The 27,925-nt window shown below is 48.0% G+C and overlaps 2 protein-coding genes across 4 annotated transcripts in view; one reads left to right on the forward strand and one right to left on the reverse strand.

Moving 5' to 3' along the window:
* The window catches only part of Hmbox1 (homeobox containing 1), a 160,612-nt gene extending 155,879 nt beyond the window's left edge, over positions 1–4,733 (forward strand). Inside the window, exon 10 of the mRNA XM_037208460.1 lies at positions 3,520–4,733. Within this exon, the coding sequence (XP_037064355.1) occupies positions 3,520–3,531 (12 nt within the window). The 3' untranslated portion in view covers positions 3,532–4,733. The remainder of the gene's footprint in view (positions 1–3,519) is intronic.
* Positions 1–27,925, reverse strand: part of Kif13b (kinesin family member 13B) — a 151,409-nt gene that overhangs the window by 11,162 nt on the left and 112,322 nt on the right. For all 3 annotated transcript variants that reach the window (XR_005092167.1, XM_028884144.2, XM_028884143.2), the window contains exons 30-37: positions 26,271–26,392; positions 24,354–24,530; positions 21,453–21,545; positions 19,084–19,236; positions 18,778–18,855; positions 17,252–17,305; positions 10,446–10,557; positions 9,246–9,379 (exon numbers count right to left, since the gene is read on the reverse strand). Coding sequence is in view for 2 of the 3 variants with exons in the window: in XM_028884144.2 (XP_028739977.1) it covers positions 9,246–9,379; positions 10,446–10,557; positions 17,252–17,305; positions 18,778–18,855; positions 19,084–19,236; positions 21,453–21,545; positions 24,354–24,530; positions 26,271–26,392 (923 nt within the window). In the remaining variant the exon portion in view is untranslated. The remainder of the gene's footprint in view (positions 1–9,245; positions 9,380–10,445; positions 10,558–17,251; positions 17,306–18,777; positions 18,856–19,083; positions 19,237–21,452; positions 21,546–24,353; positions 24,531–26,270; positions 26,393–27,925) is intronic.

The raw sequence follows: 27,925 nt of genomic DNA on the forward strand, positions 1-27,925 counted from the left end.
CAGGGTCCTCTTGGAAGAGCAGCCAGTGCTCTTAACCGTTGGGCTATCTCTCCAGCCCCCAGGGTATATTTCTTAATCAAGGCAGTACAAGGTTTATTTCTCATGCTCAGACTGCAAGTTTCACTCTTCAGCTGGGTCTGACTGAAAATACATGAATGAAATCTGCCACCATTAGGGCATGAAAACGTAGAAGCCTAGCAGGATGGAGTGGTGGCCACCTAGCATGGACGTTTGCTGGCGTGGTGATGAGCATGGAAGCATGCTCACACTCCTTCTCATGACTCAACTGTAAACTCCAGCGGCTCCCAAACAAAACAGCGGCAGGAATGAACTGAGGGCGCAAACAGACCAACCCTGGTTCCGACATGAAACCATCCAAGGTCTCAATGTCCGCATGTATTTTCTCACTGGAGAGTGGCAATCTGGTCGTGTAAGCCAGCAACTACTATCAAGTGTGTGGAACGAATACTGGAATGGAAAGTTCTACGGCAGAGGGGACACAGAGGACCCGGAGTGACCGGGTGGGGCCGGCCTGAGCAGCATGGCAGACAGCAGGGAAGGGACAGCACCCCAGGAAAAACTACTCCTGGGTCTTGAGCAGCCCCAACAGAGGAAGAGGGTCAGTGCTGGAGGGGGAGCCTTATGAGTCTACACACAGCTGCTGCTGGTTCTGAACATGGCTCCGGTGAGGAGGATGCTTCAGGAGATGGACTAGAAAGAGGAGACACTAGATGTGAGGAGATCAATTAAGACATCATTTCAGTGGTTCCATGGAGAGCCAAGTCCAGGGCCTGGACTTGGACAAGAAGAGAAAGACACAGAAATGGGCATTCAGGCCCAGGGGAGATGAGTGTCTGGAGGTCGAAAAGTTAAAAACAGCACCCAGGCTGGGAGGAAAGGCAGACAGAGTACCCCACAAGCTGTGTGCATCCATCCACACGTGCAGGCATGCTGGGCAGGCTGAGCCTCCACGTTAACAATGGCCTGATGAATTCAGCGGGCACTGTAAGGGTACCAGATACATCTACAGCCGACACTGGACCTTATGTGAGCCTCTGCTCCTTCATACACAGTAGCCCCACCCTCCAACTCAACTGTTTGCATTTTAATGCTCTTCTCCATACTCCCTGCACAGACACTGCCTCTATTTCAAGAGCTCCAAACAGTTCAGATCGTAAGTTCATTAATCCTTCTGACACATCTGGTAACTATTAATAAAAACGACTGCAAAGTATTTCACAACCATAAATATTAAGAAGTCCCATGAGAGGGGGGAATACAATCATCGGTTTCCCGCTCCAGAACCAGGGCTCAGGGAGCAGAGCCTACTGTCGAAAGCACTGTGGCTGGAGTGAACCAGTGACACACACGAGCCTCTGTGTGGTCTGCTGCGCACTGCTGAGGCCCAACAGACCCCTGTTCAGCCACCACAGCCTGGCAGTGTTTCCGGGAAATGGTACCAGTCATTTCTAAGATCACAGCTTGCCCTCCAAGTGTTAATCCTGGCTTCATGAACACCCACTCCCTTCCCCATGACACACGCGCGCGCGCGCGCACACGCGCGCACACACACACACACACACACACACACACACACACGGCAGGGAGCCTACCAGGAGCCTGCACTGCCTGTGCCTCTGTGGAGCTCGGAAGGAACATCTTGCCCTCTACTCTTAGAAGGGCATCAATGAGTTTGCTGTCCTTGTGCTTTCTGAATGAATGAACACATACATCAGTTACTTAACAAACAGCACAGAGAATGAAAGAGACGGTGGGAAAAGACAGATCCTCATAAAATTTAGCGTAAGGTCAGGGAAAGGGAACAAGAGGTTGGCCAAAGGAAAAATTAATTGCTTTTAAACTTATCAAATATAGAATTTTCAGATGTACTTTCCTTATTTAGAAACCTTTTCTAACGTTTGCCTACTACTGTGAATTTGATCAAAATGGTGCCTAAATATAATTCAGCTTGTATTCTAATAAATATTAATCAATGATTTAAGTCCAAATAGGGGAAATTAGTTTTATAAGAGTTGTAAGTTTTATTTTTTGCTGCAAATAATCAGAAGCCAACATCTCACCTTCCTGATGATGTGAGGAAAACGTGGGGCATTAGAAACATCTAGCTTTAGACGCTCTGGTGAAAGCAGCGCCTGCCTACAGACGCACACACTCCTGCAGACCAGACCGCAGCTGAACCTCGGCAATGGACATCTTCATCTAAGGGCTATGCTCATGACGGAGGGGCTCTGCCCGCAGGATGGGGAAACAGTCAGGGCAGAAGCATGTCGGGGAAGGCTCCGGCCTGGCCGAGGGCTGTCTGGAACCATGGTAGCGTTGATGCCTTCAGTGCCCGGTGTCTGCCACGTCCATGTTCCCATAGCTACCTTCCACTTTACACATGTGTGTCAGCCATGATGACGCCCGTGTTTTACCCATCTGGTGGCTCTATTTCAAACGGAGAAGTGGGCGTTCTGACAGACACGACAGTGCCCTTGAATTACTCTGTCACCAGCACAAGGTACACATATGAAGGTAGTGATCCCACCACATGCGTTCTCTAGGCGACCACATGTGGGGCGGGGGTAGGAGGCAGACTGATCACTCCAGGTCCTTTTCAAAGGCACTATTACCCTGCCTGCCACATGGCTCTGTCAATCACAGGATTCAAGTGTCAGTCACAGGAGGTGACGAGATTTCTGACAAACACAACAATCCCTGTGAGGGCTTTAATGCATACTTGAATAGTCTTCCCACTTCCTTCTGGACTCTGCCTTGTAGACCCAGCTAGGGGGAGCAATCCAACACATGGACTTGACTTTCTATGTCCCTAATCTGAAGCAGCTCACAATCCCCCTGCCCATGGTCATCTTTTAAAACAGGAATGAGCAGGACAAGGAAATATGGGCCGAAGGCCTCTTCCTCTTTCCTTTGCAGAGTTTGTCTGGTCCCTTCAAATACTTTTCTGGTTCAGTGATTCGATGAACACTACTGCTTGGTTATTTTTAATCAAACTCAGCTGAAATCTATTCGGCTCATGCTGTGTACTAAAGCTCAGGCTCCAAGCCTGATGGAGAGGCTGAGCCTACCCGGGTCTTAAGTCTCCTCAACAAGGCGGAACAAGGTGGCACCATCTGAGAGAGGCCGGCTGCACCGGAGGCTGCCCTGACCCTTGTGCAGAAGCAAAACTCCTGCAGCCACTCTACCCAAAGGGCCAGGGACAGGAAAGTAAGCAGGAAGGGAGCCAGCTGCCTGTGCTGGGGGGAGTCGATCTGACATTAACCCTTTCGTCCCCTAAACTATCAATGCTGCCACTTGGTGTCTCAAGCTCTGAGGCGCGCCAACAGCTTCATGGGAACACAGACTTCCAGATACATGAAGAAAGCTATCATGGCAAATTAATTCAATCTGACTAATTAGGGAGCAGGAAGTCCTTTCAATTACTGTATGCGCTGTCTGAGAAACACACTTGAACACGGGTGCGGGTTTCATTAATTGTAGTTCTTCATTATTTTCCAGATTCGTTACTAATGTGCCTCAGAAGGTCAAAGACAGCAATTTTGTCAGCTGCCACCTCTTTCCGTGCAGTATCTTTGCATTTCTGGAACTCAGGCAGGAACTGATTACTACCAGAACTGCACTCCATGAAAATGAGAACCCAACTCTGTGAATACACTCACACAAAGAAGACTGCACACAACTCACAAAGTTGTAAAAGAGGAACTATGAACTTCCATCACAAAAGAAAAGATGCTGAGCCACAAAGCCAGGAACCAAAAGCATCTGACCCGTTCTCTGGAAGCAGGAGCAGTGACCAGACGTCTTTTACCAGTGTTGTGTCCTGCACAGGGCGGGGCAGAACACTCCTGCCTGCAAATGCCAAGGACACTGGAGGATTACTCCTGGCAGCTTTCATTCACTCACAACAAACCTCCAGCTCTCCCCTAACTGATGCCCCCTGCTGATGGAGCCATGGAGATGTGAGGAGACTCAGGGCTCTTCTATCCTCAGACATACATCACCTGGGTCAGTGTCTTCTCAGAATCACTGCTGTAAAACCCGGGAGTGCGGGGAGTCTGGGTTCTGTTTCAGAGAGCAATCTCAGAGCTGTCACTGTTCCGTTCGTTCCAACCCCATTTCCCTGTGACAGCACTTCAACATCATCACCCTGTCACAGTTCTGCCCCTGTGGAGCTGACCCAAGGGTACTGCTGCCAGCCCCCCAATCCTTCCTCATAGAGCATTTCAATTTTCTCTGAAGTCTGTCACCTTGTGCTGCTGTCCCCAGCAGTCTCAAAGGCTCCAATGTTCTTTGTCTGCCGATGGCTCTGGAAAACCCAGTGATGGGACTGTCTCAAAGGAAGTGACTGCGGTCCTCACAAAGGAAGCCATTCCATTCCTCTCTCAGGAAAGGAAGTGAAAGATGAGCTCTAACGGTGAAAGGCCTGTGTCCCTGAACATGGTATGCAGGTTTGAGTCTCTGCTTCTCTTCAGACTGCAGGCTTTAAGTAGTGCTGCTCTCTAGCTGTGTCTCTAAGTCCCAGCAACATCAGCAGCAGAACCACCCTTCCTACCCTGCAGAGCTGGTGCCGATGGCTGAGGCAGGTCCCTGATGGGCTTTTTGTGAGTTTCATCTTGGGTAACCTTCTAAACATCTCACCATCGACTGTGCTTATTTAAGAAACATGTGTACAGACATTAGAAGCAAATAAAATCTCAGGGTGCTTGTACCTAGCTAAGCTGTTGCCAACATCCGGTGCCTGCACAGATAAGGAAGCCAGGCTGCAAGCAGGGTCATCCAGCATTGGTCATGGAGTTCATTTTCGTGGACTGGTGACAAAGTAGGTGACAGGTATACAGTCCCTTCAGCTCCGTGATGCCACTAAGTCCTCTTTATAAAGGGGAAGTGTGGGTGGCAGCTACTAATATGGAGCTGCACTGTCTAACTGGTGCTTGGTGGCCCAAGAGTGGCTTCTTTTGATGTCAAGGCTCTGCCTTAGGCCTTATACAGTCAACATTTTGTGCCCTAAATGCTGACACCCTATAATTAAGAAGTGTGCAGAGAAGAACTAAAATGTGAATTTTAAAAAAGAAACTACTCAAAAAGAATCCTGAGAGATAAATTTTTAGAAATGAACCTTGAAGCCCCCCATTTAAGTGTGTTTGTGTATTGATTAGTCAGCACACTAATAAAGAGAAGAACTGCATTGACAAGGACGAAACAGAACGAAAGTACCCAATGGCAAGTGGCACTGTAGGTTAATCCTAGTCAGTGGCTGTGCTGACTGGTTTTCTGTCAACCTGACACAAGCTAGAGTCGTCAGAGAAGAGGGCCTCAACTGAGAAAATGCTTCCTCACCCTGTCTGTAGGCAAGCCTGTGGGGCAGTGGTTCTCGACCTTCCTAATTAATGCTGCAACCCTTTCATAACGTTCCTTAGTGGTGACCCTCCCCAAACATAAAATTATTTTCATTGCTACTTCTTCACTGTAATTTTACTACTGCTATGAATTGTAATGTAAATATCTGTGTTTCCAATGGTCTCTGGTGATCCCTGTGAAAGGGATGCTTGACACCCCCACAAAAGGGTCATGACCCACAGGTTGAGAACCACTGATGCAGGGCATTTTCTTAGTGATTGATGTGGGAGGACTCAGCCCATTGTGGGTAATGCCTTCCCTGGGCTGGTAGGCCTAAGTTCTGGAAGAAAGCAGGCTGAGCAAGCCATGTGGAGCAAGCCAATAAACAACACTCTCCTCCATGGCCTCTACATCAGCTCTTGCATCCAGGTTCCTGCCCTGCTTGAGTTCCTATCCTGGCTTCCTTCAGTGATGAACTACAATGCAGAAGTATAAGCCAAAAAAAACCAACCAAACAAACAAACAAACAAAAAACAACCCTTTCCCCTCCAATTTGCTCTTGGTCATGGTGTTTCATCACAACAACAGTAACCTTAACTACAACCATGGTACTCTGGTACAAATGCATCACATAAATGAGATAAGCCAGTTCCATCCTGTCCGGCTCAGGACACTGCTATCCCATCCACTCCCCTGCAGACCCTATAAGACAACACAAAGATGGAAGACACTGCACAGGAAGTAGGGCAGACTAACCCAGAACTGCTGAGACTGGAGTAGGCCTTTGAGAACAGGGACCCCTCTTGTCCTGGCTTCCACCAGCAGAACAGAGAAAGCCAGAGGCCAAAGCTACAATGTGTCCCCATTTGGGGGAACCCACAAGGAAGAATTTTATTTAAGTCAAAATCTCAACCACTGGTATTCACTATTTTCAAGAGAGTGGAGTAACGGAAGGAGGGGGAGGAGGGAGGGCATATAGGAGCCTGGCTCTCTGGCCGTTCTTCTCCCACTGGCACAGAAACCTCACTTCCACGGTGGATATCCAGCGAGTAGCAGCACACAGCATATTTCAAGTGACCCAAGCTGAGAGAAAACTCATGTTGACACTGTCACTTGCAATTATAATTTACATCCCACAGAGCTTTAGCAGACAGGCAGGGGAAGTGAGCGCTGAGGCAGTGGTTCAGGGTTGGAGGGAGAAATAAGGCGGGGGTGTGCATTTTGAGTAACTGAATCCCAGTGAAAAAGCCAGGGCTTTGGGAATCTGTTTTAGTGGCATGCCCATCCACCTAAGAAAGAAGGCTCACAGCCAGGCGGTGGTGGCGCACGCCTTTAATCCCAGCACTCGGGAGGCAGAGGCAGGCGGATCTCTGTGAGTTCGAGGCCAGCCTGGTCTCCAAAGCGAGTTCCAGGAAAGGCACAAAGCTACACAGAGAAACCCTGTCTTGAAAAACCAAAAAAAAAAAAAAAGAAGGCTCACAGATATGTCTTGACACCTCAAGTCCACACTCAGGTGTGCCTGTCTCACCCTAACCTATAAACAGCGCTGTCGACACAAATGACAGAGGTCCACACAGGGCCACATCTCCATGTGCACACAAGTAGATAGGGAGACAACTTTGTATCTCCGACCTGCCAGGCAGATTCGGAGCAAGTGAGCCCTGCGCCTGGACTTATACTCCAGAGGGAGACAGTCAACAAACAGAGACCTAGCAATTCCCAGGAAAAGGACGTGCGTCTGATGGGCTGCTGGTTTTATGTGGCTCGTAGAGGAAGCTACTGTGAACTTGGCCGTGCTTCCCTGACAGCATGGCTCTAAACCAGTGCAGGAGAGACCGGCCAGCCTGCCAGCCCTGGAAGGAAAGCAGGTACTGAGACTGAAATGTGCTCCAGGTGCTCCTAAGATAAACGGTAGTGGGATGTCTGAGGCTGGCACAGGGCGGGGAGGGGAGCGCACAGACTAAAAGGAAGGAAGGCACTCAGTCCTGGAGAGTGCTGTGAGCCACAGTAAGAATGCAGATTTGATTTTGTTTCCAGAAGGTTTCAAACCACAGACTTATGTAAGGTCCAGCTGCTTCGTATGAATAGTTAAAGCATGGAATGAAGTGGGCTCTCCAGAGGGGGAAAAACTGCTTAAAGGTGAATGAATACAGAGATAGCTGGACACCAGCCTTGAGAGGCCACCAAGGGGGACATGCTGTTAGTGACAGCAAGGTTGATAGTTTTATGAGATGAGGACAGACACTTCGACCTTGAGGACATGGAGACACCTTCCCCAGAGAGGTGTCTTCCCAAATCACAGCTAATGTTTTTGCTGTATCACCAGGCATCGTCACTAAGTCCAACGTTAATTTATATTTTCATACATTTATGGAGTATTTGTACAAGGTCAGCCTCAGCACCTTTGCTCATGTGTGCTCAAAACATAAGGACACTTAAGTGAAGAGCAACTGCTCCGAAAACCTTCCAAATCTCCAGGACACCATCTCGTCACCTGGACGTGACAGACTCCTGCTCCCATGAGGGGCTTGGTCTCTCTCTGACAGGCTGCTCGCCCCTTCCTATCCAGGGCTCACAGCTTAGTGCAGTGTGAGCAGGAGCGAGCGCTCATGTGCAGCCAGTGCTTTGACTTGCTCTGTTAAGAACTGAAACTGGCTTAACAAAAGGCCCTCGTCTTCACAGAACTCCCATTTCCTTCCATTAGACCACTGCCTGCACTGAACAACAGCTGCGAAACTGTGCGCATCGAACTTCAGGTAAACTCACCATGCTGCTTACAAACCCAGATGAAATGGTGGTCGTCCCCAGTGGGCTCTGGGGACGTGCCGTTTTTTTGAAGTTACTTTGGTGATCGGACAGACCCTCAAATCATACTTTACAAAACAATGACACGTTTAAAACAGCATAGCGTGTACAGTGACAGACCACTGGGAAAGTCAGCTTTGCTAGCTGAGCCCTCCGTTCCCAGATGTGTCTCCATCACTGTCATGTGACCTGGACCTGCTTAGCTCAGTTCAGTTTAAACATTTTCAAAATCGCTGTGTTTCATTTTGCCATCTGCTCCATGTGCTCATGTGCAAGCTTGGGTCACACAGGGCAGGAAGCTCTCTCCACATACATAACAGCTTACTGACACCAACACCACCTCCCTGAAGATGCCTCCACACAGTCCTTACGAGCTGCTCTGCCTCTGGCAGCTGCTGACCTCGGTCGGACACCTGAGATATGGAGGAGCTGGTGTGATGTCAGAAGACCCGTTTCAACAACTGTACCCGCACGGTCTGTGCTTCCTTCATGAGTCTCTGATGAGCTAATGCCCACAGGACTAGAGGCTGCATCTCCACGTGGGTTCCTTTCACCCCTGCAGAGAGGCGGCTTCCTGGTTGTTTGGAAAACCCTAGACCACTTTCTCTACTACTTACTCCATTGCTAGGCAGAGTTTTTAAAAAGGAAGGAAGACAGGTGACCACTGTGAGTCAGAGAACTGATTGTCCACTGAGGAGGAGGGGCTTGGGGGGAGCCATGATTCAAGATTGTTTGAAAAGAAAAATGAAATCAAGAATTAAAACTAGAATTACATTTCCTCTTTGGCAACACAAACAACACTAAGTGCACCTTCATACATTTGACTACTGTTGCACTAAGTGAGATCACCATAAATCACATTAGCAGCAGACTTGGCGTTTTGTTTTGGAGCAGAAAGGATAGAGTGTCAACACAGTCAAACAGCTCTGTTATCTGAGGAGAGGGGAGGAGACATTATCACAGGCTTTCCCAGGGTTAGAAGCTGCTCTATGCCCTCACTGGGATGTTCCTCTACCACTAGCGTCGGAAAGCAACACAGTGCCAGCGACACACCAGGGAAACGTTCACAGCAGCTTCCTTACCTGGTGTGCGAGGGGAGATGAGTGTCTGGCCCGCCTGTCATCACGGACAGGGAAGAGCGACTTCAGCAGCTTCGGCATCTGTGGCACCAGGGACTTCACTGGGTTCAAGTAAGAGGCTGCTAAGCCACCCAGTCCTGTCAACAACACAGAAAGGGCAGGACAAAATAAAAACGGGGACAGGTAACTTCTGCTCTACGCATTTGCCAAGTGTTTGTAAGCAAATCTAGCAGTATAAACTGCTAAAGGCATCTTTAAAATTATTAGTAGAAAATGATGATCACAGCTGCCTCAACCAGTGAACAGCAGTAGCTAAGCTCCCCCCCCCCTGCCGCCGCCCCAGATGCTCTAACGTGCAGGGCTCCTGCCAGAGTTGGAGGGCGACCCACCCTCACTCCTTGTCAGAGCTAACACGAGACTACCTTCTGCTCTACAGGAAAGAGGACCAGGCTTTGTTTGTTTAGTTTACTTAGGTTGCTAGCTTGTGGTGTTTTCAGGGTTGGTTTGTTTTTGAGACAGGGTCTCATTCCACTGTACACCAAGCTGGCTTGGACTCAAGAGATCCTCCCCCTCTGTCTCCCCACTACTGGGATTAAGGTGTGCACCCCCACACCCAGCTATAAATCTTAAAAAGAACAGTTAGAATAACACTGTGACATTTATGAAATAAACAATAATATAAACAATATCAAAATTTCCTTGAAAACTAGGACTTATGAAGGCAGTCTCAAAAAGAATACAAAAGTCTAAAGTACTCAAGAAACCCAAGTCATAATTCAAAATCTTCTTCACAAAGAAAACGCCAGGCTCAGACAACGTCACTGGGCAATCCTGTCCAACCTCCAAGGAGTAAGCATTACCAGTCGTACAGAAACCCACGCAGAACGGATGAGAAGAACTGCCTCCCAAGTCATGGTGTGAGGCCAACACAATCATGACATCAAACCCTAACACATACGAGGAAGTAAAAGCTAAGTCATATGGAACACATATGTAGAAATCCCTAAGTATTAACAAACAAGCCAAGAGGGTCACAGGGCGATTTATCAGGGAAATGCAGGGTAAAGTCACCCTTCCAAACCAATGCCACCCAACGTACTAAGATAAAGGTCACACTCTGACCACCAGGACATCCTGACATAACCGTTCTTCTGAAAGATGCTCAAATTTCATGGCAGTGACTGGCAGATGAAGAAAACTTACCAGGATCGGGAGACTGATTATTTTGGGGAGAAGCAGGGCGAGCTGAAGGCCCTGAAGCTATTCCGCTGGAAACTAGTATTTGGGATACATCCTGTTGACTTTCCCACCGGCCCTGTTAAGCACAAGGACAAAAATAAGTCATTTTGTTTCAAATTAATAAGTTTACAAAAAATATCATACAACGTTCCAGAAAAAACAATAGTATTACTAAAGCTATTCTCTCTAGGATGGAAATCTGATTGTGTCAGCCTCCTTCATGCTTACCACTTGCTTATGGGGCTAATTAATCCCTTTGTGGTGAGTCTTCACTGAAGACTCCTCCCCACTTTACAACCTGTGGCTCCCAGCAAGCCCATCCCAACCTCCACTGCATCCTGCCACCTCCTCAACACTGCCTTGTGGGTGGACTGTAACTGCTCCTTAGAAAGAAATGCCCCTTAAATTCTGCCTTGGCTCCTGTGGCTGGAGATGACATCCTCATTCCTATGTCACTACTGGGGCTCAGGGTGGGGTGGGGCCTCCTCTTCCCAGGGTTCTGGGAAGCAGCCTCTGGGCAGCATGGTATGGAGCCCCAAACTGTGAGCAGATCTTAAGTTTCTTTTGGTCCTGTGATAATAACTCACGTCTTTCTCACTGAGGTTAAATAGCAGTTTTACTATTACTTTAACCTCAAGTAAGCCGACAAATGACAAATGACAAATTAACTAGGATATCCTGAGGACTGCTAAGAAGCAGAGCAGAAATGGGGAGTCCTCGGAGGCTCAAGATGGACTGAAGGGGCAGCCCTACAGGTTCCTACATGGATTAAGAATCTATCTGCTTTTAGCAGCTACCTAAGGACTGATCATAAAATCAATAAGCCCTAAGTGATCTGGATCGTGTTCACTGCTGAGAACTCGCTCAGCACTTGATGGCATATTAAAAAAAAAAAAAAAAAATGTTCTCTCTGGGCACTCATCAGGAGACGGAAAACAAAACAGACTACAGGCGCATGGTCAGGACAGTAAGAAAAACAGCCCCAGGTGCGTGTCTGCACACCTACAGATCGCAGGCTTACAGATCTTAATCTTCTGTTCATTTTTGATTTTCTATTTTTTTGCATTCTAACTTAATTATCCTTCTCAGGAGGCTGCCCGTTTTAGGTGCCCTGGGGTGTCACGGTCGGGTGTCTCAATACTAAGGTCAGTAGCTTCAGAAGGTCTCGGTGGAAGAGACACCATGAGCTCTGTTCATGGTGTCAAGCTCATACAAGGCTGTTCTGAAGACAACTTTCTTCATTTCAGAGGAAATTGAATCTACTATCTTAGGCTCTCTCGTCTGGCAGCTGACAGGGCCACGCTGTGTCCCTTAGGAAACGGAGCAGCTGATCTGCAGTCAGCATCCGGGCTGTGGCACAGCTGTCCAGTAACGACTGGGGGAGCTGTCACTTTCCCAAGGCTGGCACACGGAGCACAGCGTCACCCCCGAGATGAGCAGCAGCAGTGGCTCTCTGCCTCACACCCCTAGACTCTGAGGAGTGTATAAATGACAGGTTCAGACAACACTCAGGCAGCGTACACACAGCAGGCCTGGGATAGTGGCAGAGAGAGACCATGGCACCCCAACACAGGTTCCTGCAGTCAGGGCAGACAAGGAAGCTCACAGTCACCTCACTGCCCAGAGTCAGGATCCCAGCACCCTGGCTGTCAGGCTCTGCTTCCTAGGGACAGACCTGATAAGGAAGAGGTCGAGTCCCTACTTCTCTGCCAGCACCCAGAGCTCCACAGAACCCCCCACTATATGGCTCCCCCCCCCCCCCGCCCTGCACAGCTCACCAGAGATGAATGGAATATGCAGGGTGGGGCTGCCCATGGCTGTGTGTCCCCCTTCACCCCCCAGGGACAGGGCAAGTGCTGACTCTGCCTGGCTACGTCTCCTTTTCTGAAATGTTGGAGGAGAGAACAAAAACAGACCAAACCGAATCAGCCACCACTCAAATGTCCTTCAGAGGGAATGGACTTGGGACTTGGAAGAGAAGGAAGTTTTCTGGGCTCTCCCAACAGCTCAGACCCAAAGGTGAAAAGGCAGGCACCCCTACTTCTGCCCTTGTCATGCACACCTGCACCTCCTGGCTCCTCCCAAGACGGGCTGCTCTACTCCTGCTGTTCTGCTCCTTTGCTGAACTTCAGAGTCAGCCCTCAAGATACTGAAGAAATGATCCTGCCTTCATTTGGATCCCCACACAGAGACTCTTTGTTCTAAGAGGCAGAACTCCAAAAACAAAACAAAACCCCTCAAGATTTTAGGGTGGGTCCCAGGCCCAGAGGCACAGCCAACCCTGCAGTCTCCGTGTCCACCTGTGGTCTTCCGGCCTGCCCCTGCTCCTCCACCAAATACAATTCCTTGGCTTTCTGTAAAAGACTCTGACTCTGATGAGGAAAGTGACAAAGAAGTAAATAAAGAGATGCCATGTCATTTCCGGTCACCGAGCAGCTCTAATGTAGCTGAAGAGTGACTCATGCTTGGCATCTCTAGAACCAAAGCTGAGCTGATGGCAATTCCAGGAAGCTTTGTTAACTCCATATGCTCAAGGTACCAGTTGACTTGAACTTCATCAGGAACTCCTGAGGGCTGGGAATATGGCTCAGTGCAGAGCACTTCCCTGGCATGCATGCATCAGGTCCCACAGGCAATGGCCAGGACCTCAAAAAGCACCACAAACAAAATCCACTTCAGAGGACAACACGCTGCCCTACTCAGTACAAAGGGCTCTCCTCTAAACGGCCTTAGGAATGACAACAGGCCGTTGACAGCTGTCCTTGCACGACAAAAGGTCTCAATGCACCGACGGCTTTGCAGTGCAGGGGACAGTAGCAGCTGAAATTAATTCTGCAGAGAGAGAGATACCCAGTGGTCGGTGGTCATAAAGAATCCAGTTTCAATACACCTACTAAAAACCTCTCTAGAACAGAGAGAGGCAAAGCATCCACTAACTGTAAACAGAAACATCACTTCAATATGGCCACACTTCATATTTTTAATTGGAAGACATCCCAAGAGTGATTTCCTTTAGGCTCTAAAGTGATAATCACGCTCTTTAATTAATTACTTTATCAATTCAATTTTGGTGAAGCAATTCTGATTTTACTATGTGAAGAGCTTCAGTGAATAAGAAATATTCAGTAAATAAGGGCAGGGTGTGCGTGTTAGCACATGAGCGCGCGCGCGCGCGCGCGCGCACGCGCACACACACACACACACACACACACAAAAGCACTACTCCATTGGCTGAATTCTTCAGGGTCAGTCTTATCAGCCCCTTCCATTCCTACCTTCTTGATACTCTCTTGGTTCCACCCTGCTCCCACGAATGGTTCTCGTCTCTGATGATAACAGACCACAAACACAGGAAGGGAGACTGGAGCTGGCTGGTGGATGCTTTTCTTTGACAAACTGTAGTGCTCTGGTTAGCCTGTGATGCTGGGATTCCACACCTCACATTCTAACCTATTGTGCCGATCTACAGAATAACCTAGAGTGTTGATCTGTAGCTTGGAGCTGAGAGCAGCAGATTAAGAGAAAACCAGAGCTGACCTCATACAAGACTAATAGACATAACTAACATGAGTATATTTTTTGATTATTTCAAAATGCATTTTCTAGCATTTTTAGCATCACCAAATGTGGGTTGAAATCTGTAGGACTCAACTCCTCAACTCCCTGGACATTAAAATACTTCCTTGTAGAGAATCAAGATGGTCTGTTTGTGGGAGGGTCTAGGGCCAAAAGAAGGCTTGGATTATTCCTGCCCAGGTGCCTGTGCATGTGTGTAGTACTTAACCACAGCACAGGTCTGCAGTTTGTTTCCTCTGCCACTGTGGTTAGGATGGTACAGAGCTCACCCTAGTACCCATGCCACGTCACTGTGTGTAAACACTGCTGTTGGTAACAGTTTGACAGGTCCTTTAACCTTCTGTCTATTAGTAAACACTGTCCAGTCTAAGGAATGCTCCTGTAAATTTCATAACCCATTTTATATAGACGTAATGACACCAGTAATGATGTCCTTAATGGGCCACAGGGTGAACCTTGTCCCTTACTTCTGGAGGAAGTATGGTTCTTTTCTCACTAGTGAGAAGGTATGACTTAAAACATATTTGGGCGTTAATAATCTTACAGCGCTCTACTTTAGATCATACTCCTGTGGGGAACAACACAGGAGACTAGGAGCTATTCTGTGACACGCCCCCATTCATGTGGGCTGGAATACTCTTGTCGGCTGCCGTCTGTCTGTCCTGTCTACAGGCATCTGTGACAGAGTAGTTCTCCTCCTGACCCAGGGCCAAAGCAAAGCCAAAAGTCGTACTCAAGGGTGATTACAGCCAGGTTCATGGGAGGATGCAAAGGGTCTCCACCGTGGAACTGGCAGCCATGGAAACCAGGTTTCCTGAGGCCACAGCACAGAGATAGTTTATAGTCTGAGGACTGTAAACTGTTCCAAGCCCCAGGCAGAGGCCACACCTCTCTGAGGTCTATAGGAAAGACTGAGGAGCCCAAATCACCAAGACAGAACCATCACATGAGCCAAACCTGAGCAGGTGGAAACAAGAGTGCCATTTTCTCCAAGTTATTCAGAAACCTCAAGAAATCCAGAACACAAAAGGGAGGCTCCTAGGACAGCAACAAGAGCCTGTAATGTGCCTTCAACTCGAGCAATATAACATAGGTAGACCGCCAGGGGCTCTGTCTGTTCTCTCCCAACGCTCAGCACAAACAGCCGGGAAAGGTGCAGTCACCCAGTAACATCCCAAGCAACCCTATTGGTCCTCATCCTAAATGCTGTCTCAAAAGAGTCCGGAAGGGTCCGACATGATCTGTCTGTCTGTCTGTCTGCCTATCTTCCTCCCTCCCTCTCTGTACACACATATATACACCGCCTGCCACACAGCCTGCTTCTCAGTAATCTACTCTGTCACAAAGCCTTACGGCACCTAGTCCTTTCCTGCCCCAGCCACTTCTTCCTATCCACAGGATCCTAGAATCCATCTCCTTGGTGTAACTGTCTCTTCCTATTCCTCCCCAAGGATAGCTCTTTTCCCTCCATAGTCTTTCCAATCCAAATAAGCTTCCCCCTTTGCACTGACAGCTGGAGACAGCCCTCCTGAGACTACACACCACAGCCAACACCAGGAAGGCTGGGGCCCAGACGGACCACCCAGTTAGACTGTCCAGTCCGAGCCTGACACCCCCACCCTCTGCTCCACTGCTCCTCAGCATACAGTGACTCAGGATTTCCAAACAAGGCCCCTCCTCCCTGGCTCCACTCCACTCTGCTGCGGACAAGACAAGACTGTTCACCCTGTGCCTTCGGTCATGCAGCGACTTCTGCCCAAAATGCAGGCTCTGGCTCTGCACCTGCCTGTGTGCACCACAGGGTCACCACCTCACTGCAACCCTTGCAGGATGTCTGGAGAGCAGCATCTATGTCATAGAGCAGTAGCCCTGCTCACTGATGCAGATGCTGCTGCTGGCTGTCACTATCTCCAGTTAAAGATAAGGAAAGCAAGAGAAGACAGAAAAGCAGAAATCTCAGCCACTGCTTACGAGGAACTTGTAACCGAGGCTTTGGGTTAGATGCACCGCCCCAAAACACACAAAGTCAGGGGTTTTTCTACTATACATATTTGCCTTAATAGTTCTGTATTCACTCAAGTTTCTGAAAGCTCTGCTCCTCCCACTGGACTGACGCAAGTACCAAGGCACAGTCTGTCCAAGACCATGTCAATCACCGCTAGCTGAGCAGCCCCACCCGTCTGTGTGCACGTGCATGTGTGTGACCGCAAGTGTGGGTGTTGTTACGGTTTCAGGCATGGTAACAGCAACCTCGTCTTTAAAATGAGTCTTAGTCATTAACTTCATCTTCATTGTTTCTTACACTTTCATAAAGAAAATATCCAACATGAGTACAGAATAATTAACAGGAACAGAAATAGTCTCATGAACACCATTTGGCCTTAATGATTACCATCAACCAGTCAATCTTTATTTGCCCACATCCCTGCCCCCCCCAGTCATTCTGAAGCAACTCCCTCACATCATACCGCCACCATGACAAGGCAAGCTCCTGACCCACTCTACAGTCATCCTGTCCACAGTACCAGCCCTTAGCCAGGACCTCGGAGTGACAAGAACCAACTGTGAGGCTCACCCAGGTCAGGCGGCTGCAAGGAGCACTGACCTTTGTAAGCAAACAATAGAGGTTCTGTTTCAGGAAAACTCTGTTACTGGGATTTACACATTTTCTTTTTTCTTTTTTTTTTTTTTTTTTTGGTTTTTCGAGACAGGGTTTCTCTGTGTAGCTTTGCGCCTTTCCTGGGACTCACTTGGTAGTCCAGGCTGGCCTCGAACTCACAGAGATCCGCCTGCCTCTGCCTCCCGAGTGCTGGGATTAAAGGCGTGCGCCACCACCGCCCGGCAACACATTTTCTTTTTTCTAACAAATAACAAAAATTATAAATATATGTTTCTTATTCCTTGTAAATTCTCAATCATTATATCATAGTTTCACTACTAGAAACCCAATTTGAAGTTTTTTCTTCAGAAATAAAAGGAATATATATTACAAGCAGAAAGATAAACTTTAGCAAAACCAACTTTTTAATTCTCCTAAGAGGGTGTTAGTGGATCTCAACCGCATGATCAGAGAAACAAAGGTGTAACTCTTTCCAATAAACACAGCGTAACTCAGATGTGTAGGAAGAGTTGGGACAAAGGCAGGTACGGAGGTGTGAGGAGATAAAAGGGACAAGGAGCCAGGTGTAACTCACCTTGTTGCTGCCTAGACTGTGGGACGGGCTAAGCTCCTGCCGGCTCCCAGACAACTGTGCGGAGAGAACGGAGGATTCATGTAAAAGCAGAGAACATCTAGAAAGTTCCTGCTCTGAAAATCAAATCAACCTGTGTCTAATAGCACATGCCTGTGCCTGTAATCCCAGCTTTTGGGAAGCAGAGGCAGGAGGATTACAGTGAGTCTGAGGCCAGCCTGGTTCCAACTCAGTGGGAGACATAATGAGACATAATTTCAACCAACCAAGCAAGCAAACAAAGCAAGATGGAGAAGAGAGAGGCTATGAAGACTAAGACTGCAGAGCAGTGTCTCTGAGATGTGAAAACCACTGGGCAGTTCGCAGCAACTTCCCATGGTGGTTTACCTAGGCTCTAGTGGCTGCTATACGCTGAGGTAACACCTCACGGGCCTGAACAGAAGACATTTCGCCCCTTCCGTTTAATGCCACTGGATCTTGCCACGGCCTAAGCCTTTTGTCTAAGAAATAAACTATTCAGATTGTAGCATCCCAAATACCAAGTCTCTGCAGATGCCAGTATGTTAATAACTTACGGAGTGACTTGGAACTAGTTATTTCTATATGCCTGAGAGTGGCGCTGTGGTAGTTAGACATGCCTCCTGCACGTCTGTACTGGCAGGCTCTCCAGTGGGAAACTTGTCCTTCCTGTCACTCGCAAACACTTACAGGTTCGAGGCAACTGCTCTTTCCTACAAAGCTGAGCAGCTGAGGACAAAGTGCACCTACTCTTCATACCCACATCTTCATGAAAATAAGGAGCAGATAAAGAGCCACTGGTACATTTCTTTGTCAATAATTATCTCCATATTCAAAATGCATATAAATTATACTTTTAGAGATTTATTTATTTATTTTATGTATATGAGTGCTCTATTTGCATGTACGCCTGCACACCAGAAGAGGACATCAGATCTCACTACAGATGGTTGTGAGCCATCATGTGGTTGCTGGGAACTGAACTCAGGACCTCTGGAAGAGCATCCAATGCTCTTAACTTCTGAGCCATCTCTCCAGCCTTATACCTTTTTCTTTTAATCAACAAATCTCAGCCATAGTTGTGAAACACGTGTAGCTTGTTTTACACATCCATTCTACCCTAAATGGCCTCCAAGCAACTGGTCTGCAAACATACTGCAAACTTTCTAATTAAAAATAATGAATTAAAGCCCAGAAAATGACTTCCATGCCCTGGCCAGGCAGCTAGCTGTATTTAGCTCCACACACAGTTATGGCCTCCCGGCGTGTGCTGGGCAGGTGGCGAGGACAAATGAGCACTGTGTGCCCATGACACTCAAGCCAGCGTCCTGACTCCAGCGGCAGGGACAGTGGCAGAGGGGCAGGGATGAGACAGGGAAGGGACAGGCACTTCAACCAGCACAGGGAAGTCAGAGACAGCTGAGCTCCTGGCAAGGAGAGAGAGAGGCATCCAAGCAAGAGGCCCGAGGGTGCCTCTGTACAGAGGCGCCCCCGCCGCAGGAGGGACTCACTCTGTTCATGCTGGGAGAGCTAATACTCCTCCGGTTCAGCTTCCCCTTCCCTGTCAGCTGCTCCTTCACGGCCACTTCCTGGGGATTGGAAAACAGGCCAAGAAGAGGGACATGTGAGAGATGCACGCCAACACACACGCTTCAAGGATTTCCCCATTCGTTAAATACCAGCCATGACTTGACAAGAGAGAACAACCCCACTGCAATCACTGGATTATGTGAGAGTGAACTCTTCAGACTGCAGAAAGTCAAGGACGGAAGCAGGCAGGATGGCACTCCACTGTGGCACTGTTGACCACCACTGACCTGACGAAGGCGATCTAAAGTCAGGAGGTTTTCCACAGCCAGCACACTCCTCAAGTACTTCTCAATATAGGCCTCGGAGTCAGCAGAAGCTGGGTTTTCCACGTTAGCTGCCATCCTTGCCAGTGCCTCTCGCTCCTCCACTCCCTGGGCATCCTGAAGAACAGAACGATGCATGATAAAGAAAGTATTAGCTGATGTTTCAAGTGCACACATGCACACTTCATCCAGAAGAGCAGAAAGACACATGTCAGAACTATACTGAAAACATCATTACAGATGCTTCACATACACATGCTACACATGCACATGCTCACAAACACTCAAAAACATGCTTACACATACTGAGACATGCAGTCACACATACACACACATATATCCACAGAGCTCTAAATTGACAAAATTCAATGGAATCCAAAGTTCCATTTTAACATCTGCTTTTAGAACTCAAAATGCACTTTCCACAGAAGTCAGGAACCATCATTAAGTACCGGGATAACCAGGAAGGCTGGTTAAACAGCAGCTTTCACAAGCATTCCAAACAGCAGTTGTTCCCATTCACAAACAAACTTTCACTACCAATTACCAATTGGAAAGGATTCTGTAGGTGATCGGAAAGACAACCACCAAGACAACAGTTCTGTGAGAAGGTAGCATCCCTGAGACTCAGGGGAGCTGGATCAGCCCACTGCCACTAGACAAAGTAGAGAGCTGATGCCCCGGGTACCCGAGTGGGATGCTGACGCAGTTCAAGAAGGGAGTGGAAGAGGGCAGAGCAAGGCCCTAGCTGCTGTCAGCAGCACAGACACTCAGACTGCAGAGCTTCCAGCACTGCCTGAGGCCTCCCTGGGGAGCAGCAGTGGCCAAAGGCTCTGGAGAACAGATGTGAAATCCCACCCTGTCCCACTGACTGACTGAGTCAGGAGGGGATGAGGAAACAAGGCTTGCAGCCTCTGAAAGCCTGGCCAGTCACCAACCATCCTATCACACAAGGTGCTTAGTTATAAGCTGATTTGCCTATACTCCTTTCCTTTATGAATGAAGCACGGAGCAATCTTTCCTGAGTCCAAGATTTCATAATCACTCTGCTGCTGCCCACAGCTTCCTTGATGACTGACTGGCTGGTGACTGCTGGGGACTGAATGCAGGGCCCCGCACAGGCTATACAAGGGCACTCACTGTCAGAGTTACACCTCAGTCCTTGGCTGCTAGGGGGCTTCGTGTTTATCATAGGGTCTCACTAAGTAGCCCAGACCAGCCTCACACTCAGGATCCTCCCACCTCAGTTTCCCAAGTCTAGGATTATAGACATGTACACACCTGGCAACAGCCTAGTTTTCAAATGTCTAAGAGGCTTCACTTCAAGTTAAATACTTAAAGAGTTAATGTTTAATATGTAAGACTAACTTGGAAAACCCAGGAAAGAAGGAATTACTATTGGATGTTGTAAGAGACAAGAATTTTGCAACATAATGTGACTGGGCAAGACAGTGCAGAGGTTCCTCCATCTTGTACTCTTGCTGAGGCCATTTCAGATTTAACTAGAATTTGGTCTCCTTGATGGAGAATCTCATGGAAATTGTCCCAACTCAATTCTAGGGACCTGAGGTCAGGATGGCCCAGCTAACTTAGCCTGTGTGTGCAGAATTCCCCACAGCTAACCATTTATCTTAGTTCCTACGAAACTGCTTGCTTCTGTGAAGCTCCCAGTAGCTGTGGAGTGAGATATCAAGATGTGGTTTTTGCCTTCAAAAACCTAGGTCCCCAAATGCCTGGATATGGTCCTAGCCAGCTGGAATACAGACAAAGTTGGCTATAAACTGTGTCTAGTGGTCACCTCTGGTGTGCTTCCTGTAACAGTAAGAAATCTAAAACAAAGCCCAGGTGCCAGCAGCTGCTTGCCTCCATTTCGGACTGTGTTAAAGCAGGTGTTGATCATCTATGATTCCAAAACTCAACAGAATCAATCCACAGACTCCAGTGAAGAGCAGGAGGCGGTCAGTGCCAACAGTGTGTGAGGAGGCCCCAGGTCTCCAGGACCTGTGTACCCTCTCCCCAGAAGACATCACTCTCTGATTCAGAGTAAAGCATGCAAGGTCACTTTGCTAGCAAGGGGCAGAAACCTGCCTTCTTCTGGTTCCGAGTCAGACCTAAGTCTCTACACTGGATTGCTTCTGCCCTCTGTGACTAACACAACATTACTACTATCTATTGCGTTTTAAAATAAGAAGCTTTTCAAAATGGAGTTCTTGGCTAGAGAGACGGCTCAATGGGGAGCAGCTCCTGCAGCCCAAACTCTTGGGTGGGTAACTTTTCAAGGAGTTAGCTCTTCAAGTGTTTATTTCCAGTTCAAACATCATAGAATCCTTTACCTCTGGGATATTGGAGACAATTTCAAAGGTCACTCCACAGCCAGGAATAGAGCTCCGATGAGACATCTTTTTTAGCAGACTTTGAGCAAAGCCCTAGAGAAAAAAATAAAATATAGACCATTATTTCCTCCCTTGCCAGCTGTTTACTGTAACAAAGAGGCACAAAGGGTACTGTTCCCTCAGAGCCAATGCAAGAGCCGGCTTCTGACATGCCTGAGAGCGCCCTAGCACCAAACACAGCTCTTCACTTCAGCACAGAACCAATGGACTGGCACCTACAGTGTGCCTCGGGTCCTGCACCTGACTAGGGAGAGGTCGGGCCTGGGATCGGGAAGCTGCCACCAGGCATCTGGACAAACTCAGAAGACAGAAGATATGACAAAATGACCTTCTAAATAAGATGGAGGCAAGGACTGGTGGCGCTTACACTCTCCTCCTCCAGCACGATAGACGTCTTGTACCATGAATATTGACAAGTTCAGGCATTAAATTCTTGACCAAAGCAGGATCGTTATGAAGGATGATTTAAGAGTGCCTGGTCATTGTTTATGCTGACTGTGCTCTTTGCACAGTTAGGAATTGAACTGTTGAATTAATGCATAGATGACTCATTTGGAGATGCTGCGAAGATTGAACATTCTGCAGAGGTTGAAGAGAGCAGCCATGAGGGCGGAATACAATTGAATAAAGATAAGGAGAGAGAATTGTGAATAGGCAGGAGGCAAAAGGTGATGCAGAAACATGCAAAACCCAAAGGAAAGAAGAAAACCATTTGGTGTTAAAAACATGTAATTGTACAATCCTACCTAAAAATGATTTAGTTCCTATTTGGTGATCGTTAACTAATTTTTAAAAGAGTCTCTCAGCTGGGCACACGCCTTCGATCCCAGAAATGAGGAGGCAGAAGCTGGCCAACCTCTGTGAGTTCAAGGCCAGCTTGGTCTATAAAGTGAGTTTCAGGGCAGCCAGGGCTACACAGAAAAACTCTGTCTCAAAAAACCAATAATAGCCAGGCGGTAGTGGTGCACATCTTTAATCCCAGCACTCGGGAGGCAGAGTCAGGCGGATCTCTGTGAGTTCAAGGCCAGCCTGGACTACCAACTGAGTTCCAGGAAAGGCGCAAAGCTACATAGAGAAACCCTGTCTCGAAAAACCAAAACAAAAAACAAAAAAAACCCAATAATAATAATAATAATAATAATAATAATAATAATAATAATAATAGTCTCTCAGAACACCTGAGGTGACCTCTGATCCTCCCCCAACACCTGCCACCCACCTCCTCCCCAACAAAGCATCTTGGAATGAAAGAGGTCGTCCACTTCTTCATCACTTTAGGACTTCAGTGATGCCTTGTAGCATTCAGAGACAGACGCATGGTCCAGGCATCCATGGCTCCTACGGGTGGTAGAGGGTGCTGTCGCCTGACTGTGGCACCGCCCTGCCCTGCCAAGTGTTTGCCACTGTTCTATGAAGAAGCAATTTAAAGGAACTAAAGGATGGGGAAGTGGCATGGCTTAAAATCCTTCCACCAAATCACTCCAACCAGAAAGAAATGAGCACATTTCTTCTACCCCAAAAAACATGGTCACTCCACTGTGCCTCTCTGTTGGGAATGTTGCAGGTCAGGTGGCCAGAACAGCTGAATTAGAAATGGAAACTCATTCTTCAAGAAGCTCCCCAGAGCAGCAGGCCTCTTTCCATCTCTTTAGACTTCCCAGAAGAGAGACCCGGGAGTAAGTTGGAGACACGCAAATACTCTACAGCTAACCCCTGACCTGGATTTTATTGATGTTGGACCAGAGAGCTAAGGAGCTGCGATTTTAACAGCATTATGCCAGTCTTCATTTCAAAGATTGATATCAGTGTGACATTTAGAACTAAAGATTAATTTTTAGGGGTGGAGATTATATCTCAGAGTCTGTCAACCATGACTATGTTCTTTCAAATGAGAAGATTTATTTCCATCTGTGCCTGTGTGTTCAGAATGTCCCACAAAAAAGGAGGTGACAGAGTGAACGAGGAGCCCCAGAACCCACCTTCCAAATCCTCACAAATTCAGTAACACAGGGTTTAAATCTTACCTAGAGCATTTCTAGAAAATTCTTCTATATGTTAGGATTCCTCCCTCCCTTTCCACCTCTTCGTGTGTTGCCTGCCCAGATTCTATGAAGTGCCAGCTCAAAGCTCCCCTCCCCTCCAAGACTATCCTCCTCACTCTGTGTGCAGGATGCTAACCAACCCTGCACCCCAGCACCCCATAAAATAAAAGGAGGCCTGCTTAGGAACTCTGGAATGCAAATGGACTTTGGCTCTCTAAAGATCCACACTGAGCCAGGTGATGGAGGTAGCTGTGGTAATCCCAGCACTCAGGAGGCAGAGACAAGTGGAACAAGAGTTCGAGGACAGCCTGGTCTACAAAGGGAGTTCCAGGACATCCAGGGCTACACAGAGAAACCTTGTTTCACAAACAAATCAAAAATATAGATCTATTTAAAATAATAATAATAAAAATAAAAACATAACGACCCAGACTGTTTCCTATTCAATGTTTTACAACCAAAGTCAAGCTGGGAATCAAAGACTTCTGGGAAGAGAGGAGTCAGCACTCCCAGATGAGCACACAACTGACCTACCAAGAAACCTCCTCCAGTTGCTTGATCCAGAAGAACCCGCAACAATAAAGCCCCTGAACTTCCCCATGACAGGGCTCCCTTATGAATCACCCTGAGTCCTGTGCGAACACCATGTGTGTTTAGAGACTGACAGCATGGTGAATGAGAGCAGGGACCTAGGAGAGGTAGGCTCCGAGCTCCATAGACCATGTCTGGAGAGTTCCTAGTGTCAGTGACACAGTCAGCCTGTGGTCACTCATCTCTCCCACTAGGGCTGAAGCCTCACCTGGCGCCCGTGAACATGGACACAAATCCTCTTGCGTAGGACCAGCTGCATGTCAGCAGGATGGCTGAGCTGGACGGTCACACGCAGGATGAGGAACACTCGCTCATCAGCAGGAGTGCCTTTACTGAGCTGAGGACAGCTATGCACTGCGGAGTCCCAGGAGGCCTCTGCCTTTGCCTGTAGAGGAGGCAGAGACAGACTTCACTTGCCTCGCCAAGGCCACACACCTCTTGAGAATACCATGTAGCTTGGGTAAAGGTTCTCTTTTGATAACTGCCCTGAAGACTTGTCAGAATGTGAGTGTGTGGCTGCTGCCATGTGAGGCTACAAAGTACTGGGCATGGTACCTGTGCTGGTACCTAGGCTCATATATCTGAATGCCTGGTTTCCAGTTGGTGGACTGCTAAGGAAGGATGAGGAGGTGTGGCCTTGTTGGAGGTGTGTCACTAGAGGTGGGCCTTGAGGTTTCCAAAGCCTAGACCAGGCCCCGTCTCTCTCTCTCCCCTCTTCTCCTTCTCTTTCTCCTCCCCTCTCTCCCCCTCCTTTTTCTCCTCTCCTCCCTCTCTCCCACCCCATCAGATGTAGGCTCTCAGCTACTGCTCCAGTGTCATGTCTGTCTGTCTGTCTGCTGCCTGTCTGCTGCCACACGCCCCACCATGATGATGATGGACTGACCCTCTAAAACTGTAAGCAAACCCTCAATTAAGTATTTTCTCTTATAAGCTGCTTTGGGCAATCTCTTTCACAACAACAGAACAGTAACTAAAATAGTACCTTATTAGCCTGTTTGCTATTAAATGATGTTTTTTAACATGTTTAAACATCAAGAAAGATTGAAAATTTTCAGTACTGTGGACTTTGTGTACTGTTCCTTGATCTTCACTCACTGGAACCATGTGTCTGTTTAGCCCACAACCCAATCACTTGCAAGCACATTGCAGATGAGTGTCACACCTAGGAAATGGACAGGATGCTATCCTGTTTGGATGTGCCCCTGTTCTCAGTCCAGGATTACAAACTGCAGCACGTCATGGCCCCACAGTCCACGTCAACAGGGAGTATTGCCAAGTCTGTCGCATCCATCACATGTGACCCAAGCAGGTTCAGGACTAAGGAAGGGCACAGTGTGATTGAGGGAACCGGACTAATGTCCAAAGGCAGGTAGCTCAGTCACCTGTGAGTTCCCTAGATACTCTACTGCTGGTACCGTTTGTCAAGCATATTCAAAACCAGGGAGTAACCCTCAGGACTGTGCCCGTCACACAGATTCAACCATGAGATCTAATCATTCAACAATTCTGCCTCACTGCCTTCATTTATTCTTTTGTTCTTTTTATGCTGAGACATGGTCTCACTCATAGCTCACACTGGGTTTGAACTCATGATCCTCACACCTCAGTCTCCCAAGTGCTAGCACCACAGGTGTGTACCACCAGGCCTGGCTTCCTTTTTCTCCTCTTTGAAGAGGTTTTAGGTCAGGCATGGTGTTCCATGCCTTTAACCCCAGCACTTGGGAGGCAGAGGCAGTAGATCTCTTTGAGTTTAAAGCCAGTCTGCTCTACCTAGCCAGTTCCACGCCAGCCAGGGCTACATAGCGAGGTCCTGTAATGAAAGTTCTTATGAAAGAACTGCAGAACAGATACCAATCCATGTCCTTCAGTGGAATCAATAACCTCCCCCCTCCTCTCAGGGCAGAAACAGGGCAGAAGCCAGTGGATACTGTCCACACTGACATGGGTCCCTCACCCAGAAAGGAAGGGAGAAGGTAGATGGAGTGGGGTGTGAGGGTCAGGCTTTACTCTAACTACTAGCAGAGAGTTTTCACTTATGCTGTGGCGGCCACCATCCCGCTGACACCGAAGGCTGCTGGCAGGACCGGGAGCTCCTTATCTGCTTCTCCAGGGTATGCTGACCTACCTCTCCATCTTGCTGTTTCACAATCTGCAGCTCAAAGAACTCCTCCTCCTCTTCCCCAGTCAGGGTAGCATCCCATCCGGCTTCTGGGTCATCGAGATTATCCTGAGAGCTGAAGTCATCCGCTGAAAGCAGGGCTTTCACTCAACACCACATCGTTTGCAAAGACGCCCTCCTCCCGCCTTGGCTGGCTGAACCAACGTGCTTATTATTAAAATTCTTCTGCTTCAAACTTCACTAGCTTTCTGCACTGCAGTCTCGAATAACACTGATGATAACCATTTAATAGTTCACAGACCCAAGAGCCAGAAAGTGCTTCGAGAAATTACCCAAGCTGCTCCCCACGTGTCATATTTTACATGGAAGGCAAAGGAAGCCAAGATACCCAAGAGGGTTCTAGAGGTCAGCTCATAAATGGTAATGATGGGATCGCAGCCCAATTTCCCCACCCTTTAGTGCACTTAAGGAAGAAGAAGAAAGCGAGAGCAATTCCTGACAGTTAAGCCTAACAAAAGTGCAGACTGGCTAATGGACCTGGCAAGTGCACAGGGCCCTGTGGTCACTTGGTCCCGAGCCTGGCATCCCAGTGCCCCATCTACCTAAGCTCGTGCCTACACAGCAAAGAAAGTGCACTTGTGTGGACCACTAATGTGGAGTGCTGAACAAAGTTCTGACCGTCGCTTCAGACTCCCAGGCTAATGTGGTACATCTACACAATGGACTTTTATTCAGCCATAAAGAAGAATGACATTATTCACTGCAAGAAAATGGATGGAACCAGAGATCACCATGTTAAGTGAAAGAATCCAAACATCCAAGTCATGTATTTTCCCCCACAGGTTATGAAAGTAAAAGGGGAACTACAAGGGAGGCAGGGAGTTGTCTAAAGAGAAGGAGGAAGATGGGAGGAAGAGGGAAGGAGAAAAACACAAATACTGCCTTTTTGCTCGTATGTAAATCTAGATCTATCTATCTATCTACCCACCCACCCACCCACCCACCCATCCATCCATCCATCCATCATCCATCCATCATCTATCTGCCCTACCTACCCATGTGACAGGAAAGCAGGAGAATGACTTGGCGGAAGGAAGGGACCCATGGAAAGGGAGCAGGAAGGACAGGAGAATAATGTGAGAGGGTACATATAAGAAAGCATAATGTATGTACATATGAGAATGTCATGATAAAATTCATTATTTCATATGCTAACAAAAACACAGTTGTTTTGTGTGTTTTCCTAACCTCAGTCCTTCCCAATCTCTTAAAGCTTCTTCAGCTGCCTGCGTACGAAGCCCAACATAAGAGCAGGCCAGAGCCCAAGGTAAACAGTCTCCTGTGACAGACAGGTGCTGTGAATGCCCCGTGTCTCTCTAACCTGTGCATATGTGAGCTCAGGCACAGGATGCTGGGTCCCTCAGGCATCCTACCACACGTCCACGCAGTGAGGGGACCACTGAGGACACCCAGGCTTTTCTATTTAGGGAAGTTCGTGTTAATACACACTTCTGCAGGTGTTTCATGGAGCTTAGCTGCTGACTTCTTATTTTTAGCTCCCTAACCTACCTTTGCATTTTCTGTTTTCCCTCCTATAGACAGAGACCAGTGGGAAGGGTGTGTGGGGGCTGGGGTAGAACAGTTATGTAAAAAGGAAAATA

This window comes from Peromyscus leucopus, chromosome 9 (genome assembly GCF_004664715.2).
Source record: "Peromyscus leucopus breed LL Stock chromosome 9, UCI_PerLeu_2.1, whole genome shotgun sequence".
Lineage (NCBI taxonomy): Eukaryota > Metazoa > Chordata > Mammalia > Rodentia > Cricetidae > Peromyscus > Peromyscus leucopus.